At 37.8% G+C, this 19,352-nt stretch overlaps 1 protein-coding gene across 2 annotated transcripts in view; it reads left to right on the forward strand.

The window, feature by feature from the left end:
• CNTN5 (contactin 5) overlaps positions 1-19,352 on the forward strand; it is a 1,236,361-nt gene that overhangs the window by 773,407 nt on the left and 443,602 nt on the right. For both annotated transcript variants that reach the window (XM_058289033.2, XM_058289032.1), the window contains exons 5-6: positions 1,227-1,350; positions 1,462-1,637. In XM_058289033.2, coding sequence (XP_058145016.1) covers positions 1,227-1,350; positions 1,462-1,637 — 300 coding nt within the window. The remainder of the gene's footprint in view (positions 1-1,226; positions 1,351-1,461; positions 1,638-19,352) is intronic.

Raw genomic sequence — 19,352 nt, forward strand, 5'->3', positions numbered from 1 at the left:
GTGATGCGGCCTTGGGGACGGCCACTGCTTAGAGATCAAGGATCCTGCCAAACACCCTACAATGCACGCGGCCAGCCCCCAGCAATGAGTCAGGGCCCAAGATGTCCATAGCGCCAAGGCGGGAAACCCTCCTCTAAGGATTGCATCCTTTAGTCAAATTCAGGACTAATACAAATAAAATGAAAAGTTTTATTTTTCCCCCAGATTCACAACTGGGAATGCTGTAGTCTAGCCACGCTCACGATTCTGAACACCCGTCCGTGACTCTGGCTAAGGAGCCGTCCTTCTATCCCACCTGCACTTTCCCTCCCACGTCCTGGCTGCAGCGGCTGCAAACTCGTCAAGTCCACGCCGGCATTTGAGATCCACTTATACTTCCAATTTTTTTGTGAATTTTTTGTTAGTTTCCGATGTCAGATATCACTGAATTTCTAAGGATTGACTAATCAAATGAGATAGATTCTATCTGGCACAATAGCAGGCACTGGGCAAGTTTACGTGTTCTTCTCTTTTACCCTCTTATTTGTGCTTTTTCCCTTCTGATCTCATTTACTGTATTTGTTTACTTACTAAACACTTCATTTGGTATAGTTTCGATTTTATTATGAAGGCATATCGGATCCTTCCAGGAAAATAGAAGCACCTTTAGGGAAGGGACCGTTTCTTGTATTTATTTGCCGTACCTCGTTTTTCCTTACCTCAGGCCTCTGCAGCACTAATAGTGCTTGATGGAATCGGTGCCGGGATACCTGGAGGACTCCGCAGAACCAGCGTTTTGACATCTGTAGCCCCCCAAGGAGTGACACAGTTTTAATTCATGACTTTTCCTTTATTGAATATTATTTTTTTCAAGTTCTAAAAGGTTTACAAAATTTTAGGTTGACTAAATGACGTCTTTGTTTAATATTGTTTTCCTTAGCTCTTTACAGGATGAAAGCAAAACTATATTTTTTTATTTAAAGCATACAGAATAAATGTTTGCGATGTTGATTTTTACACATTGCATATATAATACGCTTCAAAGCATTTTTGAGGCATTAAATTCACTAAGCAAAGCAGTGGGGGAAAAAAGGATTTTTTTTCACTTCTTTTGGTGACTTCTCTGTTGATTTATAAATTTGGTGAATTTAGAGCACACATGGCAAACACACGTGCCACGGAGAAAGGAAAAAAAACGCCTTGAGGCCCTGAGGGATTTTCAAGGGTGTCCTGCTCTGTCCTTCCAGAAAGCGTGGACTACGGGCCGGTGTTCGTGCAGGAGCCCGACGACGTCACCTTCCCGGCCGACGCGGACGAGAAGAAGGTGGCGCTGAGCTGCGAGGTGCGGGCCCGGCCGGGCGCGAGCTACAGGTAGGAACCGCCGCGCCGCGTGCGCAGGCCACGCGGCCTCGTGGCGTCGGAGGCCCCGGGCGGCTCGCGCCCGCAGTCATGTTTACACTTTGTCTCCGGATGTTTCCTAAGATGGCTTCGCAACGGGACGGAGCTCGACCTGGACAGCGACTACCGCTACCGCCTGGTGGCCGGCACCCTGGCCATCAGCAGCCCCAGCGCGGCGCGCGACGCGGGCCGCTACCAGTGCGCGGCGGCCAACGCGCGGGGCCGCGTGCTCAGCCGCGAGGCGGCGCTGCGCTTCGCCTGTGAGTAGCGCCCCCTGCCGGGCTGGGGGCGGGGCTGGGGGCGGGGCTGGGGGCGGGGCTGGGGCGGGGCCGGGGCCGGGGGCGGGGCCGGGGGCGGGGCCGGGGGCGGGGGCCGGGGGCGGGGGCCGGGCCGGGGCTCCCACACCCCGGGACGGGCGGGGTCCCCGGGATCCCTGCCGGGCTGAGGGAGCGGGCCCTCCAGGCGGCCAGAGCCAACGGCCTTCCGAGCTGACCTCTTCCCTGAATTCCAGCCTAAGACTCGGTGACTGGGTTCCCCTGTCAGCTTTTAAACTACCTGCTTCCTTCCACCCCCTAGTACAGCCATTGTTGGCTCTAGATTCTGGAGGACACGATGCTGTACTAAAAAAACACTGCGTGTAGTCAGGTAACCAAAGAAACACCTCCGAAATGCCAATATTGCAGGTTCTAAAACTCCCAGGTGTCCCAATTTTTGTAGTAGATGAGACACCATATATAACATATATGGGTGTGTGTGTGCGTGGGCATATATCTATGTATGTGTATATGCATATACACACATATATGTATAAATAGGCTACAATATATACTTTTTCTAAAATGCATCCTATATCTTATTAGCTAAATTTATTGATATCTTCAAAAACACTTGAAAGCATTTGAGTTATGATGAAGGCTTAGGCCAGACAGAGGGTAGGCTACAATATATAAAATATTTTTTTAGTATTTCTTAGTAAGTAATCCTACTTGAGTTTAAATTCTTAAGGATTGCAATCTAAGAAGTAATAGGAAAGCCAGGAATCTTTGTGTTAATAATTCATAATAACTATATTGCCTATGTCATTTATCATAACATGATTTTTAAGTTAAAATTATACCCTGAAGTGTGTAATAATTGATTTTTTTCTCCATATAATCTTCCTCACGTATCCACTATAATTAACCCAGAATCCAGACACCCTATTTTAGAAAGGTGAGAGAGAAAAGGAAGAAAGAAAGTAACTAAAATGAGTACAGTTTGGAGAATGCCAAGCTACGTACTGGGAATATTTAGTATTTTTAAAGTACATTTGGCTAAGAAGTTCAGAAAGGCACATTCATGTACATCAACTATGCCATGATCGAAGCCTAAATAAATTCCTTGTAATTAAGAAAATGTTATATAGTACAACACAGAACCTCATACATTTCAGTGTACATGATAACAAAGGATCTTAAACTAAATCACCCGCTTGATCACCCCTCTGTTCAACAGAGCAGAGGCTACAGGACTTACGGCAAATCCGGAGAAGGTGATGTGCAGACGATGTGACTTTTCCTAACTGTCTGGTCTGTGTCATCTGGTCCAAGCCCACCAGTGGCGGTAGCCCATATGTCATTTGATTTTGCTTAAATCAGCAGCGACAGCAAATTATGCCAACTTTTTATGTTTTTGCCTGTATCAGAGCAAACTTCTCTTTCCTGGTAGATCCTGAAGTTTCTTTAGGAGCGTGCCTGGTGCATGGCTCCTGCAAAGATGAGTCACAGCCATCCAAACTCAGCCCCACCTGGACCAAGCAAATTGGCACCAAAAATGGCCAGGCACAGAACACACGGCATTTTCTGTGCAGGCGCAAGCTGTCCTTAACTTAGCTTGGAATGACGTTTGCTTTATTTTTAACTTAAACGTTTGGGTAGACATGCATATGCAGTCATTGGTGGCATCTTCTGACCCATCTCCTCCCCACCCCAACCCCTGCCAATTCAAAACTGTGTCCTGGAGCCTGTAAGTTAAATATGCATTAGCGCCAAGAAGGCGCCTGGTTGACAGTCAACTGCTTATGTATGACAGAGGGAAGGTCACTGCTGCCTCTACATTACTCTACCACCTAGATGTCATCACAGCTCTATCTACAGTGTAGGAAACTAAATACTTTCGATTCAGCATTATCTCCTTTCCCAGGTGACATCTGAAGGAAAATGTAAATATGGGTGTAGAGAGAAAAGGTGAAGTCTCCTGGTGGGAGCTTGGATTTTAAGATTCTGGGAGCCAGGATAAGTTTTGGGACTAGAAAGAGGAAATGAATAGGAAGTTGGAGACACAAAAGAAAAGGATCTTCTGAAAAGAAGTGAAAAGAAGTAAGAGGAAGTAAAGTGAAATTAGAAAATGTGGTGGCACCTTCCACTGCATCATGATTTCCCTAAGATCCAGCCTCATAACTAGAACTAGAATGAACTCACTCTTCTTAATGGGCTGTTCAATGTCTGAAGGCTTTTGTAAATAGAAAGGAACACTCATTACTTCATGAGTCCATGCATTTTAAAGCAGAAATTAATAATCTTTTACATCCATCAGCCACTGTTTATCTGCAAATGTGACTATTCTTTAGGCAACTATTTAAAAATGAATATATTTATTAAACTTAAATTATTAAAACATATATAATCAAATTTTCCTAAACCATGTTCAATATTCAAGTCTAGTACATGAGCACTTAAATGTTTTAAATGTCCTAAAATTGGCCAAAATTGACAAATTTTCAAAATGATTATGAAACTTTTTGTTAATACTTAAACTATTATTTTTAGTGACGTATATTTTATGTTTTGTTCATTTTACAATAATTTCATTATATTGGTTTTTTATCTTTTATACTTTAATTTTAACATATGTTATACAGTAACTTTATCAGATACTTTTATCTAACTTCACTGGTGATAATGTTATTTTCCAAAATCAATAGAAAAGAGGACTATATTACTCAATCTAAAGTCAGTTTCTTAGTTATCAACCAACTGCCATTTCATTGCTCTTTTCAAATGTAAGTCCTGTTTAACAGGCTCGACCTGTTTTATAATTGACCTTTATTTTTTGTTATATCAGTGGCATTTTAAAAAATCTGTAATTTTACATCATCTTTTGCCTTTTGGAATTTATCTTTGCTTGAAGTGATCTGATCTAAGACTCATTAGCCTGTGTGAAAAAACCTTCAGATGGGTCTTCCCTAATTATATTCAGAAAGAACTAATCTATTTTTTATCAATAGATACATATTTAAGAGGAGAATCAAGTTACCCACGTACTAACGATCCCTTTTTTATTAAAGTTAATAAAATTTAAGCATACTCTGTTAGAGTAATCTTCCCTTTGCATGAAAATTGGCTATGTGTATATATGTTACTTTAAACTTTCAAAGTTTTGAGTATCATTAAAGTTGCAAGGGTTTTTTTTTTTACAAATTCAACTTATACATACACAGTTTTTCTATTGGAAATCTTTTAATGCTATCTTATTTGTCCTCTTATTATTAAAACAAAAATATAGTTTGAAATATTCTAGCTTTCCACTAAGAACATTTTGATCCCCTCTATCACCAAGATGTCAATTCAGCTACCTTCCATTGAGCATAACATTATAGAGACTAAAATTTTGGCACTAGAGATATATATCAGGTTCTTCCAAATTAGCTCTGGTGGTGGGTAGGATGACATTATTGGTAAAGTATTTTAGTAACCAAGATTTTAAAAAGTCTGAAACCCAGATTAAAAGTTTATGTTCACTGAATGTTTACATCTCTGCCAGAGAATGCTCTAAGTGCTTGGAATGCATCAACTCATTTCATCCTCATACCAGCATCTGAGCAGTTATGTTGAAAATGTAAATCCATTTTACTGATGATATCTCCAATTTAACTCTAATCATACTCAGTCTTCCTATTCTATTAAAAATTGTTCTGCATTCCTTTTAAAACATACTCAATTTGATTTTCACCTTCACTCCCACACTGTAATTATGTTTTAATCTTTTAAATAAGCCATACATACATCATTAACCACCATTTTATAACAAAATCATTAACTCATGAAAAAACAAAAATAAGTACTAGTAACAAAAAATAAGTATGTAATCACAATGTTGTGCATTTCTTCTTATTATTCAAGTATATTTAATAAACCACTTACCTATTTTTCCTCATGGAAATTTAAGAGTTTGTCTTTTTCTAGAACTGGAATTTGGGGATTCTTAGTGATTTTGGTGTGTAATTATTTTTCTTATTCTTGACTTATTGGATGTTCTAAGTTTAAGACCTGGAAATCTACATTTTCTAGGCTGTTTAAAAATATTTTTGACAATTTGAGACAGGACAAAGATGACTGTGGCCATTATCAAAAGCTGATGGCTTTCACAGGGAATGGTAAAAAGGTAGTGCATGTGGGCATCTTTTAGTTAGCAATTTAGCAAAATAAAAGCTGTATCTGGAGTGCAGGAAAATTAACTCAGTGTAAAGCAAATTTAATTTCATATTTTAAAGTTTTATTTCTATTCACTTGTCACCTTGCCACACAAAATATTGTCACGTTGAAGCAAACACAGACCTAGATATGAAGAAACATTATTGAAAAAGACTATTCCCATAGGGTGAACACTCCAATCTGAGAACTCTACAAGTATCTCAAAATCAAACGCAGAAGATTTTTCTTTTGCAGGGTAAATTGGGGTAGGCAGTAAGGGAAGTTGGGCAGATGAAGGAGAGTAAGCAAGGCTGCATGGCCGTCAAAGCTTGACGGAAACCTGCCATTAGGCTCAGCAGTCCTTGGGGTGGGATGATAAGGGGCCATGCTCCACATTCGAGAGCTTGCTCAGACGTGAACAGCTAAACTGCAGGGAGGAGAAAAGTCTGATTAAAGTTCGGTCAATATAAAGCAAAGGATAAGAAACGAGCAATTGTGAACTCTGTCAGTATCAACACATACAAAATAGAAAATGTAAATTTATATAATTTTATTTTATTGTTATTTATAATATTTACCTCATGCCAAAGGTAATTACGACTTGCTACGTAAGATTGTATACAATAAATTAGAATATATGTAAACAAGTGAATACAGCCCCAGGAAAGTACATTTCAAGGTAAGAGGTAGGGCTAGCTTAGTCCGTAGAGCCTGATAGTTTTTGTGGTGGAGGAATAAATAGCTCCCTATGAGGCCTAGTGGTCAAGGCAAAAAGGAAAATACAAATATTTAAAGACTAATTTCCTCTAGTTCCTCAAAGGAAGAATTTCATTTCTTAACATTTAATTCTCATAATTATTTCCCATTTGAGGCTTTGTATAGAGACATCAACTACATCCATACATATATTCAATAGCAAGTTTAATTAGACTGACATAGAACCAAACTAATTCTTTAAATGAAATGAGAATTTAATCGTGAGGTTGTTTACTTCATTTTTTATAATTTTAAAAAAATTTTCATCTGAATAATTCCTGTATTTGAGTAGCAGCCGTCCACTTGCTCAGCTCCCTCCTCAAGCTTTCCATCCTACATATATCTAAAAGTCTACCCAGGAGGAGCTTTAGTATTAAGTTCTCCCTAAATGAATATTTATAAACATGGTTCAGCTTTGTGTTAAGATTGTACTTTTGTATTAATAAATGCGTACCTCACAAGAGTGTAGTCAAAATTAATGAGGTGGAGAAGGCATATTTGTGAAGTGATTTTTAAGTTGGGAAAGAAAGGTATAAATAAAGGCAAAGCTGTCAGATTATCACGAGTGATGATTGTTACTGGTTATCAATAAGATTACTTTTGACAAGGTGTCTTTTATTCCTATCGCTTGTTTTCATTATCAGTGTAATTTGCTCCCTTAATACAGCGGTTTCTCTTCAGAGACAAGCAAGAATACACCATATAAAACTTCGTCACTCTATTAGTTTATTACCATGCTGAAGAGAATTTGGAGTTGGTAATGTGACTTTGCATGCTTTTCAAACATCCTTCAGGAAACCAAAGCTTGTAGCAATCTCTCCAATTTGGGTTTTTAGAAATAATTCATGCCAGCTAGTCAAACATAAAATTAATCAAGAATAAAACCTCCTCATGCTATCTCTTGCTTCAAAAATATCTTTCTATGCCAATCCTGGAAAATTTATAGTTAATATATAAAATTGAACTTACTACTTTTCAGGGCATTTAGGTGATTTAGAGCCAGAATATTCCATTAGTTTTCTTGAAGCAATTGATTAAAATAACCTCCTTAACTCTTTGAGAGATTATATGATTTTTGTAGACTTTGTACTTAAGCCCTTTAATTTAACCTTTCATTTTCATATAAAATTCAAAAATTACTCCTCTGATTTTTTTCATAACTTTTTCTTCTAAAGTAAAATTGACCTTAGACTTTATATAACCACATTTTGCTAGTGTTTAATATCTAATGAAATTATTTGAATAATCACTAACTCCCCAATACATCCAGAGCTTTATTTCATTTCTCTCTAAGAGACTTGGTCCATAATAACCTTATTAAATCATTTTACTATTAATCAGAATGAAATAGTCACCCGGTACAGATACTTTTACTCTCTGTATTATTACCAGGTTTTTATTCCAAAAAGAAATACTGTTTGTTTGTAATTTTATCTTACATTCGCCAAACAACTCTGTGAGGTATCTTTGGAGACCTCTCCCTGATACAAGAAATTATGAGGTACAAATATTCGGCCCGTGTTTTAAATCCCATGATTTGTGCCAGGTTCAGGTGCTCAAACAACAACCTCAGCTCAGGACAATTTAGGATTATGGTGAATGTAAAGATACCCCTACAAAACAACAAAAAAGTATAGCTAAGGGGCAGAAAGGAAGTATGAGGACTTTTTAGTCCATGGACCCTTCCTAGGAGGGTATGCATTGCCCAGCCTGGGGTTCTTAGAGACTGAATTTCACCTGAGTCAAAGAAACCGCAATTAGTATCCTTTGATTTCATTTCCACAGTCCAGTTTTCATTGCTATACTTCTTAAAAGTTCAACTTCAAGAGTAATAGCTCAGGAAAACATTTTTTTTTTAGTGAAAATTTTTTTGTCTTTTTTTTAAAGATACATAGATCACACAAAATGTTACATTAAAAAATATAAGAGATTCCCATATACCCCACTCTCCACTCCCCCACTGCTCCCACACAACAACCTCTTCCATCAGTGTGGCACATTCATTGAATTTGGTGAATGCATTTCGGAGCACTGCTGCCCTGTATGGATTATAGTATATTCTGCCATAACCCACTGAATGGGAAACATTTTTTGACTTTCCCAGATTGGATAAGTTTCCCTTCCTTTGTTCCTATTTTATCTTTTAAAAACTGATGTTATATATATGTGTGTGTTTGTATATACATATATATATATATAATATATATTAATATATGTTTAATAATAACACAGTAATAAGCAATAATATTTACTGAGGACTTAAATGTCAGCCAGACTCTTAACACATTTAATGGACCATTATCCCCTTCAATCATCATATCAACCCTGTGAAATAATTTCTATGATTTATACAATTTTATAAATAATTTGAATTTTGTAGCTCACATTTTTTGCCCAAATTCTTACAGCTAGTAAATGATATAACAGCAGCTCTAATTTTTATATAATTTCAAATCTCATCATCTCTATGTCATACTACCTTGGGCTACCCTATACTGTACTTATCCTTGCATTGTGTTTGTTGTTGAGCGTGTATGTGATTATTCTATTCGTAGAATGTTCACTCCATCCTATCTCTTGGGGAGCCAAGAATGAGCAATGTACATCCTATTGAGCTTGAGGAAAGCGATATGAGTATATATCCTCGATTCCATATTGATTTCCTTATTTCAGGTCCTCATATCTCCCACCTAAATACCAGAAAAATTGCCTACCTATAACTCCTGCCTACTTTTATCTTCTCCTTAACATCTCTCTCCTCTGCTGAGTCCCAGCCCCATTAAAATAACTCCATGTAGTTTTTGGGAATGCTCTATGTAAAACACAATTCTGACTATAAATCCTTCAAAGTTTATTATAAATGCATGTGTAATTTACCTTACATGTGTACAGAAGGTAGAAGACAATCATAGGGTTTCATAGGAATATGATCTAGGGAATCTATATTGGAAAAGTCCAGTTAGGAGGTCACGTCAATAATCTACATAAAAGGACTTACATTCCCTGATGCACTTGCAATAGAATAGAATACATGACTGGGAGAGGCTCCAAAATAAATGCGAATTGCCAGGGATTGAATGGGTGGGAGTGAAAAGAAGACGGAGCTAGAATGACTTAAAGGTTCGGAAATTTGATCAATTTAATTGACCAATTCATAACGCAGTTACATAACAAATTCAGGATAAAATATCTTCAATTTAGATAGTTTTCATCTGATTTTCAGGGAAATTTTGAGGAAATGCCCAACTAACATCTTTAAAATAATGGTTGGTGCTCAGAAAAGTTAAGTGGGAACTAGCCAAAAAAAGCTTTTTTAAAAAACTCAGTGAAACTACCGTGATGTTGCTTTAAGGAGAAATTGTACTGAGAAGAGAGAAGTAAGGATTTAACACTGAGGAATATCTACATTTTTCTCGTAGAAAGACAAGAGGAGTTGGTGAAAGGGACAAGGAAAGAATGACCCAGATGTGTGGGAGAGCGCCCATCAGAGAGTGCAGTACAATTGACCTCAGACCTCCCAAGTGCGACTGCCCTGCACATCAAATGCTATAAGTTACACGGAAACAGACTTGGCATTTTAAGACTTTCAAGGACCGATTTCAGGAGTGATAGGAACAATAAAATCCAGGGGATTAAATCTATCATAGTGGATGCTGATCTTGGCTATAACAGGAATGAAGAGGGACAACAGCGTCTGTGACCATGACACACAGTGGTGGTTCGTGATAGAAAGAAGGGAGTTGGTTCAGAGAAAGAGGCTAAAAATACAAAGTGAGAGTCTAATTAGTGAAAGTGAATTTATTCTTTGCAAGCATTATATATGCATCGTCTACAATTTAATTTTCTCACAGGGAAATATTCTTCCATATGGAAAATACTCAATGTTGTAAACATTGTGTTGAACTAGAAAAGAAAAGAAGGTTTAGACTCACACATCTTGGCCTACAAAGTTAAGTAAAGGACCTTAAAATCAGCTAGGTAGTTATAAAATTTCTAGACATATTCTCTTGGTCCTTTCAACACTAATTCTATTCCCATATGCTCTGAAATCTTGTATTATTATTTTTTTCCATTAGAACAGCAACTAGTACTCAAGAGAAGAAGCCAGTGTACTCACTGTTACTCAGTGAATGAGTCGTAGATTTAACTGGTATTTTCCATTCCAAAGAAGGTAGAACATAGGATGGCGATTTGGTTCCCCTAATCTAGGCGCTCTACTGGACTTGGCTGAGCGGAGTTCAGGAGGCCTCAGCACTTGTAAATTCAGCCCCAGTTCCCAGGGCGCACACTGCAGTGGGTTTTGTTTTCTTTTTTGTTTTGATCAAATCTTATAGTTTAGCAAATTCTGGGGGCGCAGCTGGAGCTTTTCATCATAAATCCTGTTAGGTATGCTTGTGTACCTGAAAGAGGAGCTTTTTATAGAAGTTGGCCTCCATTCGTTCCATTGCTGGCCTTGATGCCCACTCTAAACGCTGGGGTATGGTCAACCTTCTCATCTTTCACAGCTTTCTACAGACTGTCTTCAGGCATCCACATTCAGTCTCATCTGTAGGAAGCTGGACATGGCTGCACCTCCGTTTTTTTGTTTTTTGTTTTTTGTTTTTTGTTCTTCTCAATGAATTAGTAATTGCAGCCTGAAAGGTATATATATATAAAGGTATATATATATATGTAGTGCTTATGGTAACTCACATGGAGCCAGGCTGACTGTTCCATCCCTGTGCTGTGCCATGCCCATTCTATGGTACTTCCTCGGCAAGTATGGCATTTACCAGGGCATGCTGACCACTTGGTGCCTTTCAAGGCTGTCACTGTGGACATGGTTGGATTTAGACAGTGACTTGCTCTGCTTCTTTTTTCCTTTTACCCAAGGAACACAAATCTCACCAGCGTGTTGGTCTTTCTAAAACGTTGACTCTTTCAATCCACTTTAGGCTAAAGTGAAAATGCCTGTGAGTGGCTTCGAGGACAATTTAACATGTGGACTTTGCTTCTTAAACTTTCTCTCTAATACTAAGGTTCTCCTGAACTATATACAGTAGCAAAACACCTCGTTCTCGTTTAGGATGCCGTAGCTTCACTTGCAGGGCTCTCTGTGTGATGGGGCTAGCTCCTCAGGCTTTCATCAATGTTGCCCTGTTGAGCTGGAGCACACCACTGCTCCACCAGAGCTCATTAAGAGCATAACTCAAGCCTCAGTTTTAAAAAACCTCCCAACCATAACATTCTGGGCCATAATTGACACTCTGAATGCTTGCAGAATAAAAAGAAGGGGGGAGAGGAGGGAGAGAAAGAAGGGAAAGAAAGAAGGAAGACTCTTCAGAACCACAATTAACCATTTCCCTCAAAGAATCCCTTTTTGAGCCCTATGAATAAATGATAACATAGGAAGTATATACACAGTCTTCTCTAACAATTGCAAAAGAAAATCAAAATAAACAAGAAAAGTTACATAGAAAAATTTTATAAATCATAGAACTAGGCAGGCGGTAGCTATTGAGATTATTACTAAAATTAAAATATGGATATTAATTCCTTTACTGAAATTAAGGACACTATATAATGTTAATATAGGTATTAATATCCACTTTATTTTAGTAATGTCTTTATATACTACTGCATATACTATGAATACCATCCATATTTTAATAGATGTCTGGCACAAACTAAGATCTCCCAGAGAAATGTGTAAAAGTTAACCATTCTTTTGAAATGATTTTAGATGAGTCTGTCTGCAAAGTTCTTTGTCTTTCCTTTTTAAACATAATTATAGAATTCTAGCAGTATCTGCCTGTCAATCCTAGTGACAGTGAAATTTCCTATCCATTTCATGGCCTCACTGGGTTGAAAGACTAGAGTTAGAATACAATGACAAGAACTTGTCAAACTAAGCGACAAACCTTGTCCTTCTCTGAGAATGTGTACAAATCTTATTCTATTTCAATTGTCAACATTAAGTTGTCTATCCAGTGCCACTGCCATAATTTGTGTCCAAAAACCTAGAAAAAAGTGTACTCTTGCAGTCTCTTTTTCTAAAAATGTGTTTTTCAGGCCCCCATAAGAAAATAAAAAATTACCTCCTAACTCTTACTAAGTGGAAGAATTTAGAGAATTTTCTTCCCTTTGTAGCTCATAGAAATTAATTAAACAGCATTTTTGAAAGATCACATCTGTCACAACAGAATATCAAAAACATGTTTATGAACTGTCAATAAAGTGCATCAAATGAGGTCATTAATATCAATTATGTATTCATAAACATAGGAACTCATTCACCTGGGAAATCGCAACTCTATCAGACTAATTTAAATGATAATTCATGGAATTTCATAAACAATATATTTATCCAATAACAGATAGCATAATTTCTGGGGTGAAACTAGTATATTAACAAAATTTCTAAGTCCTAATACAAATAGGTCTACAAAATGACATAATTATTATTTTTAAATTACAGTATATACTCAGAACTGGATAAGCTGTCAATGTTTTACTAGATGATTTTTTAGAAATCTAAAAATTCAAAAGCTAAGATTGTGTCTTTTCCTTTAGAGAACATTCTGGGAAGGTGTTTATTTTGAACTAATTTAGTGATGTTTTGCATCTTAGAGATTTTTTAAGAATTTATTTCTTAAAGTGTAATATATATACATAAAATACACATATATAGTTTGGGAGGTACTGGAGATTGAACCCGGGACCTTGTACATGGGACATAGGAGCTCAACCACTGAGACACATGGCTCCCTTCTAAATATTTTTGGTCTTGCCATCTTATAGATGTGAGAAAAGCAAGGCTATTTCTGATCATAAAAACACTACAATGAAAATAATTATTCTTATTAATTTGTACAAAGAAAATTTATTTAAATGTTAATGATATTTATATGGTTTATAATATCAACATCAATAGTATTTATTGATAGTGACAAAGATAATTGCTAATATTTATTAAGTGATTATTATGTGCCAGACACTGAGATAAATGTTTTTGGTATACTTTCATATTTAATCACAAACAAAAATCCTGTGAGTTACGTATTATCTTCATTGAAAATTTTTGGAAGTTAGAAAACTCACTTGCCCAAGGTAACACAAGTAAGAGATGCAGGAATTCAAGTCTTGCTCTATCTGACCCAGATCTATATTACTTTGTAAGATAAAGTTAATACAATCCCCTAATGTTTGGAGAGTGTTTGCCTGTGATACCTCATCAGATTATATGGACAATTCTGGACAGGCTCACAACTCCTAGCTTTGAGATCAGGAAGTTGAATATGTGAATACCATATATGTCCTACCTGTGGCCATACAGCTCAGATTCAAAGACTTGGAATAAATCTTTGAACTGTATATGATGTTCAAATGCACACTTCAGTCACCCTTGCTTTTAATCTATGTGTGTATTCATGTAAGACTGCCCTTAGCTTTGTCTTTTCCCAAATTGTACCTGTTTACATTGATTTTGCCAATACACCAAACTGTATCAGTCAGCCAAAAGGGGGTGCTAATGCAAAGCACCAGAAATCTGTTGGCTTTTACAAAGGGTATTTTTTGGGGGTAGAAGCTTACGGTCATAAGGCTCTAAAGAGTCCAAGTCAAGGTACCATAAGAGGTACTGTCTCACCCAAAGTCATTTGCCACATACTGAAGCAAATGGTGGGTAATGTCTGCAAGGGTTCAGCCTTCCTCTTCCCTCTTAAGGCTCCAGCTTCTTCTGATCTCAGTTGTAGGCTGGGATAAGGCTTCTCAGTGCTTCTCAGCTGCTCTGTTCTCTTCAGCTGAAAACTATCAGGCTCATCTCTCTTCCAGGGTCTCTGCTGTGTCTACAGAGCAGTATCTCTTCCTCTCTGTTCTTCTTCTCTGCATATCTACTTCCGTGTTCTTGATTGAGTGTCCATTTATATAGCCCACCAAGGGGTGGGGACTCAACCCTGCATGCCCTAATGACATAGTTGAATCTTAGCACTAATCTTGATTTAATAAAGTAAAAGTGAAACCTCTGATTTAATACAATCAAAGGGGTATCATGCCCAGAGGAACAGACCAGTTTACAAACATAATTGATCATTTTTTTTGGAGTTCATAATAATATCAAACTACCACACCACCACACAGAGAACATGTGTGTCAACTGCTTTCATTCTCATGCTATTTTTCCGATGAATTCAGTGAATGTAGAGCAGCATATTATATTGATGACTTCCATATTGGTTACTATTAATTTTCAGGTGACACTCAAAGTAGCCCTAATTTTAAGGGGGGTAAAAGAAAAAAAATTTCATGTACTTCCACTGTCAATGTAATCAGATCATTGATTCAGGGGATACACAGAGACTGGGCAGTCTTAATGATGTATCTGATATACCTGAGTTTACCTTCCAACAAAAAGCACAGTTCAGCCCATTTTAATGGTAGCCATCCTAGAAGAAAAGTGAGCCTTACAAATTAAGGACATCCAGATTAAGATGCCAAGATGTTAACTCAAGTTATTTCCTAGCACCTAAAGTTTATAGCAACTTTTATTGTTGTGAGCACAAAATAAAATCAGTTGAAGAGCTATTAGTATTAAGAAGTAGTTTCGTATTTTCAAAATTAAGGTTTAGGAAGCAATCTATAACTGCAGTCCACATTTTACAATTTGAGTTTTGATATTCTGAAAGTACTAGCAATATAATATTTACAGTGCTAATCTAATTACATGTAGTGCATTTTTTTCTAGCATAACCTAGATCACACTGTAAATCAGATAAGGCCAAATGAGTATTTAAATATAAAATAAAGAAACTAGCTGCCTACGTGATCTCGCTTGCCTTTACAACCCTGAAATCTCTGCAACATTTGAATATGAGGATTTCTTTGATGTTGCCAAGCATGTACAGCATGACAACTAGCTAAGGAGACAAATAAGATTTTAATGCATACATTTTTAAATAGTCTTTTTTGAACTCAAAATACTTGTCCTAGGCCAGTGTCCATTGAAATTCCTCTACTACAAAATGTTATCCTTCATCTTTGCCTTTAATAGGCGTTATTTTTTTTCCCCTGACCGCTGCCATGGAGACAAATTATCTCCTCCCTATAAAACTATAAAACAGAATTGTTTTCTTCATTCATAGATTATACAGACTTTTGTAGGCCTATCTCATTTCCAAAATTTACAACCTTGGATGGGGAAAATCATAAAGAACCAAAAAGCTCATGTAAGTTTTCACATAACATTCTGCTAAGGTATAACCTTCCTAATTGTCTCTTTCTTTTAAAATATGATTTAAAATATATTTCATTATTTAGTTTAGAAAACAATTCTTGATCATATGTTAATCATACCTACCTTTTCAAATGGTGAGTCAATATTACAGGAAAATGACAAAATAAAAAACAAATGCCAGACAGACGGTTCAAATGTTTAGTGAGTGAGAAGCAGTTCCCTGGACATTTCACTCTTACACAAATATAATAGTTCATTAGAGAAATTTCCACCTCCTAAGACCTCATTTAATAAGTGAGCCAGTTTTTCTCAATGGCATAATAAAGGCATGTAACCTGGCGATTCAATTTATCTTAATGATGATGAATTCTAAGAGGCTGATGTGTGGATATGGATGTGTGTCTGGTCAGGAATCAATATTAGCGCAAGAAAAAGGGAAAGTCAGGGTAAGTTTAGCTAGGGGCTCTCTGCTATGCCCTACTATGACCTTTCTCCTAGTGAAGGGTATATTTGAAAATGAATTAGGTGCTCTTTGTTCTCTTAAACTGGACCCTAACATAGAGAGATGGGAAGGGACAGGAAAGCAGATATCTGCTCTCCTTAGAGGGACAAAGCCAATGAGAGTTGATCGAGGGTGGAGGTGGAGAACTTGAGAGCACAGTCATGGGAAACGATGGAGGAGGGATTTCCAGTAAGGAAGGGTTGCCAGTCACATCAAATTCAGCCAATTAATTTGCAGAGAATATGGAATCAGAATTAATTCATTAATTAGGAGAGCACAACTGAATATAAAGAAAGATGGTACTTCCATTAGAGGAGCGAGGTAGAAGCTAGTCTATAGGAGTCAAAAAGTGATCATATGGTGAGAAATTAAGGACAAACATTTGGATTTTTTAAAAGTTGGGCAATGGATGGATAGTGGAATTCACAATAAGTTAAGGGAATAGAAGGCACACATAGTGAACCCCATTTTGGGTTGAAATTTTAATTTTAAATGACTTTTACTCTCCCACAGTAAAATGCATGGGAATTCTGGCTTCATTTCTCTCCTGCTCTTTCACCCCATTCATTTCTAACAATAGTAATGCCTTCCTGACCATATCTAAACTGAGTAGTTATTTCCGAAGTGAGTTTTTAATTTCAGGGTAGATCCTTCTTTGAAATTAACTCACATGTCAATACCAAAATAATGTAAAAATGCACCTTCCTTCCATTTGCAGCTTGCTAAAAAATAATCCCTGATCACCCAAAATTACCTCTTTCCTGAGAGAAAAAAGTCTCAGAGTCACAGTAGAAAACTGACTGTGACTTCACTTACCCACTTCTTGCCAAAGTCACCTTTAGCCACACTCTGACACATCCATCTGTATGACTCTTAGGCTTCCTAGAGCTACTTCATCCCCAGGTCAGCATGGCAACTTTCTGTGCCTCCTAAGTTTGAAAAAATTTACTCACATGTTCCACATTCTTTGAGGTAATTTCCCCCTCATACCCCAATTGGCCGCATCCTACTTGGTATTCGCCGTCTTTGTTATTGCATCTTATTTCTCATTGTATATAGGTATTCACACATTTGCTTCCTAGTCTCACAGTTTTGCTCTGTCTCTCTCTTTGTCTCCGTCTTTCTCTTCTGTCCATAAACTACTGACATGTATTTTCAACTAGTGTCCTTATTCAGAGGACTGCTGCGTCTTCATTTCTGACTTCACTCTAATCTCAATGACCACATTGCTTGTTGAATGTACTTTAGCACCACAATTCTAACATGTATAAATTTTAATTCATCTTTCCAGAAAAACCCATCATGCTGCTGAATTTATCTTTTACAAACTGTGTCAAGATAACATAGACTAGAAACCTTGGGATCATTTCTGATTGTTCCCCCTTCATTACCTTTATTACTTCCTTACATCCATTTGATTTTCAGGTAAGTTTCACACATCCATTCTTTCTTTACCATTCAAGGTGCAGCTAGTCTAGTTAAAGCCTTTATTGGATCCCTAACCTCGGCAATTCTATTGGCTTAATTTTTTTTTCCCTAAGGGTGATGGGAAGACATTGGATATTTTATTTATTTATTTATTTATTTTAAATTTATTTCTCTCCCTTTCCCCCCACCCCAGTTGTCTGTTCTCTGTGTCCATTTGCTGCGTGTTCTTTGCCCGTTCTGTTTTTGTCAGCAGCACGGGAATCTCTATTTCTTTTTGTTGCATTGTCTTGTTGTGTCAGCTCTCCATGTGTGTGGGACCATTCCTGGGCAGGCTGCACTTTCTTTCATGCTGGGCGGCTCTCCTTACGGGGCGCTCTCCTTGCATGTGGGGCTCCCCTACGACACCCCTGCGTGGCAGGGCACTCCTTGCGCGCGTCAACACTGCCCGTGGGCCAGCTGCACACGGGTCAAGGAGGCCCGGGGTTTGAACCGCGGACCTCCCATGTGGTAGACGGATGCCCTAACCACTGGGCCAAGTCCGCTCCCTCTATTGGCTTTATAAATGACTTTGCATGCCCACCCATCCCAACCCCCTGAAGACTTTCTAAATCTCCTCTCTTGAAATGACTTCTCTTTGCTTAGGCACCATCTTTCTCTATTGTGTACTAGTAAAAAGTCCACATCTGAACTTAACCTATTTTCCAGTCATCATTTCCCTCTTTTGATGCAAATTTATTACAAGCAATCTGTAATATCCCTTCTGCCTGCCTCACATGACATGCTGCCAGTAGTACCTTTTCATTTCTACGGCTATTGACATCCTACTTCTTCTTCTTTTTTTAAAAATCTTTTAGTGTTTTCCCTTACCCTCCAAGATAAAGTCCAGACTTTTTTTTTTCAGTTTCTCTCCCCTTCCTCTCCCCGCCCCAAGCTGTCTGCTTTGTGTCCATTTGCTGTGTGTTCTTCTGTGACCACTTCCATCCTTATCAGCAGCACTGGGAAACTGTGTTTCCTTTTCTTGCATCATCTCATTGTGTCAGCTCTCGGTGTGTGTGCCTACTTCTTCTTGAAGGTCTAAATCACATGCTGATTCCCATAAAGTTTTTCCTGATTCTTCCCAGTAGGATGTGATTGAAAACGTTACTTCCCTGTAATGACAAAATTATTGTACCTTGCTTATGTTCTTTGGGGTCCAAAAATCTGGGTTCAATACAAGCTCCAGGCAGGGAAATCTTGGGCAAGTCACAGATGGTTTTCTCATCTGTAAAACAGGGATAACAGTAATATCACTGTCACAAGAAACACAGGAGGAAAGATGTGTAAGCCTGTCCATAATCTCCATGCAGCCCAGCGTCACTGTTTTGTTCACTGGTGTATCCCAAGTGCCTTAAAGCAGTGCCCGGAACATATTGTTAAGTGTATGGTTTGTTTTTCTGGTTCATATTATTAATCTTTAGTATACTATGGCTATTTATATTCTTGCTATGTTTCCTTTACAAGAGAAGGAAATCCATTTGTTCTTTTACTTGCTATTTATTGAGTCCCTTCAATGAAGTGGGTAGTATCTTAGGCAACAGGGCACAGAGATACACAGACACACAAGAACACAAAACAAATAAATAGGCTT

The sequence above is a fragment of the Dasypus novemcinctus genome, chromosome 27 (assembly GCF_030445035.2).
Source record: "Dasypus novemcinctus isolate mDasNov1 chromosome 27, mDasNov1.1.hap2, whole genome shotgun sequence".
Taxonomy (NCBI): Eukaryota; Metazoa; Chordata; class Mammalia; order Cingulata; family Dasypodidae; genus Dasypus; species Dasypus novemcinctus.